At 35.1% G+C, this 884-nt stretch overlaps 1 protein-coding gene across 2 annotated transcripts in view; it reads right to left on the bottom strand.

Moving 5' to 3' along the window:
• Positions 1 to 884, bottom strand: part of ANXA7 (annexin A7) — a 30420-nt gene that overhangs the window by 4997 nt on the left and 24539 nt on the right. For both annotated transcript variants that reach the window (XM_003783559.2, XM_023509539.1), the window contains exons 10-11: positions 447 to 617; positions 294 to 369 (exon numbers count right to left, since the gene is read on the bottom strand). In XM_003783559.2, the coding sequence (XP_003783607.1) occupies positions 294 to 369; positions 447 to 617 (247 nt within the window). The remainder of the gene's footprint in view (positions 1 to 293; positions 370 to 446; positions 618 to 884) is intronic.

Below are 884 nucleotides of genomic sequence, written 5' to 3'. Positions count from 1 at the left end.
CTTAGGGCTTTCCCACTTGCCTTAAAGGAAGTGCAAGATTATGCTTAAGATATGATAGCATAATTCTAAAGGAAGGCATAGAAATGAAGCCCAAATAATCTCCAAATAGCCTTAATAGGATCATAGCACCAACCATTCATAAGAAATTGCATTTAAAATAATAGGAATAGCTCAACTACTGCCTAAGCAGATTCCAAAGAGATGACATTAATTATCATCTCTTAATGTCAGCAACTATTCAAATCCCCCATTCACTTAAAAACAAAGCAAAGCAAAACACAAAAATATCTTACAGATGGCCTTCAAACCACTTTCAATATATCCGGAAAATTCACGGCCCACACTGCTTAACAAATCTCGGTTAGCCATCTGAAAACAAAAATTATAAAGTTAAATATTTTCACATCTTAGAACAGAAGTCACATCCTCAAAACAAAAGTTCATACCCTAGAATAAGCCTCCATGGTAGCTTTCAGCTGAGGAAAGCTTCTTGTGGCAAGGATCATGTTAAAGCAAGATTCATCTGTCCCTAGTTTTCCTTCACCAGCTTGATAGAGACGCTGAGCATCTTCCTGAGCCATCTGGTGGTTTACACTCTGGTTCTCATCACGGTTTCCCTGCAAAAGAGGAAGGTGGGAACAAAAGGAAACAGAAGTTCTATTAAATGTTTTTTCCAATCTAGTCAACTTTGGGATTTAAAGGGACAATTTAAATATTTAAATAAGTTATTATAGTTTAATGAGGTTATATTAAAAATGAGGGCATTCAGAGATTTGAGAGCTATATGAAAGCAGAAAAGGTTTATACAAAAGTATTCCCACTAGGAGATATAAACTACCATTCAGATGAAGAAAGTGTAACTTCTTTTTTTTTTTTTTGAGACA

Source organism: Otolemur garnettii, unplaced genomic scaffold (assembly GCF_000181295.1).
Source record: "Otolemur garnettii isolate 467f Iridium unplaced genomic scaffold, OtoGar3 scaffold00008, whole genome shotgun sequence".
NCBI classification, from domain to species: Eukaryota; Metazoa; Chordata; class Mammalia; order Primates; family Galagidae; genus Otolemur; species Otolemur garnettii.
Note: the sequence above shows the minus strand (reverse complement) of the source record. Positions and strands in the feature narration are given on the sequence as shown.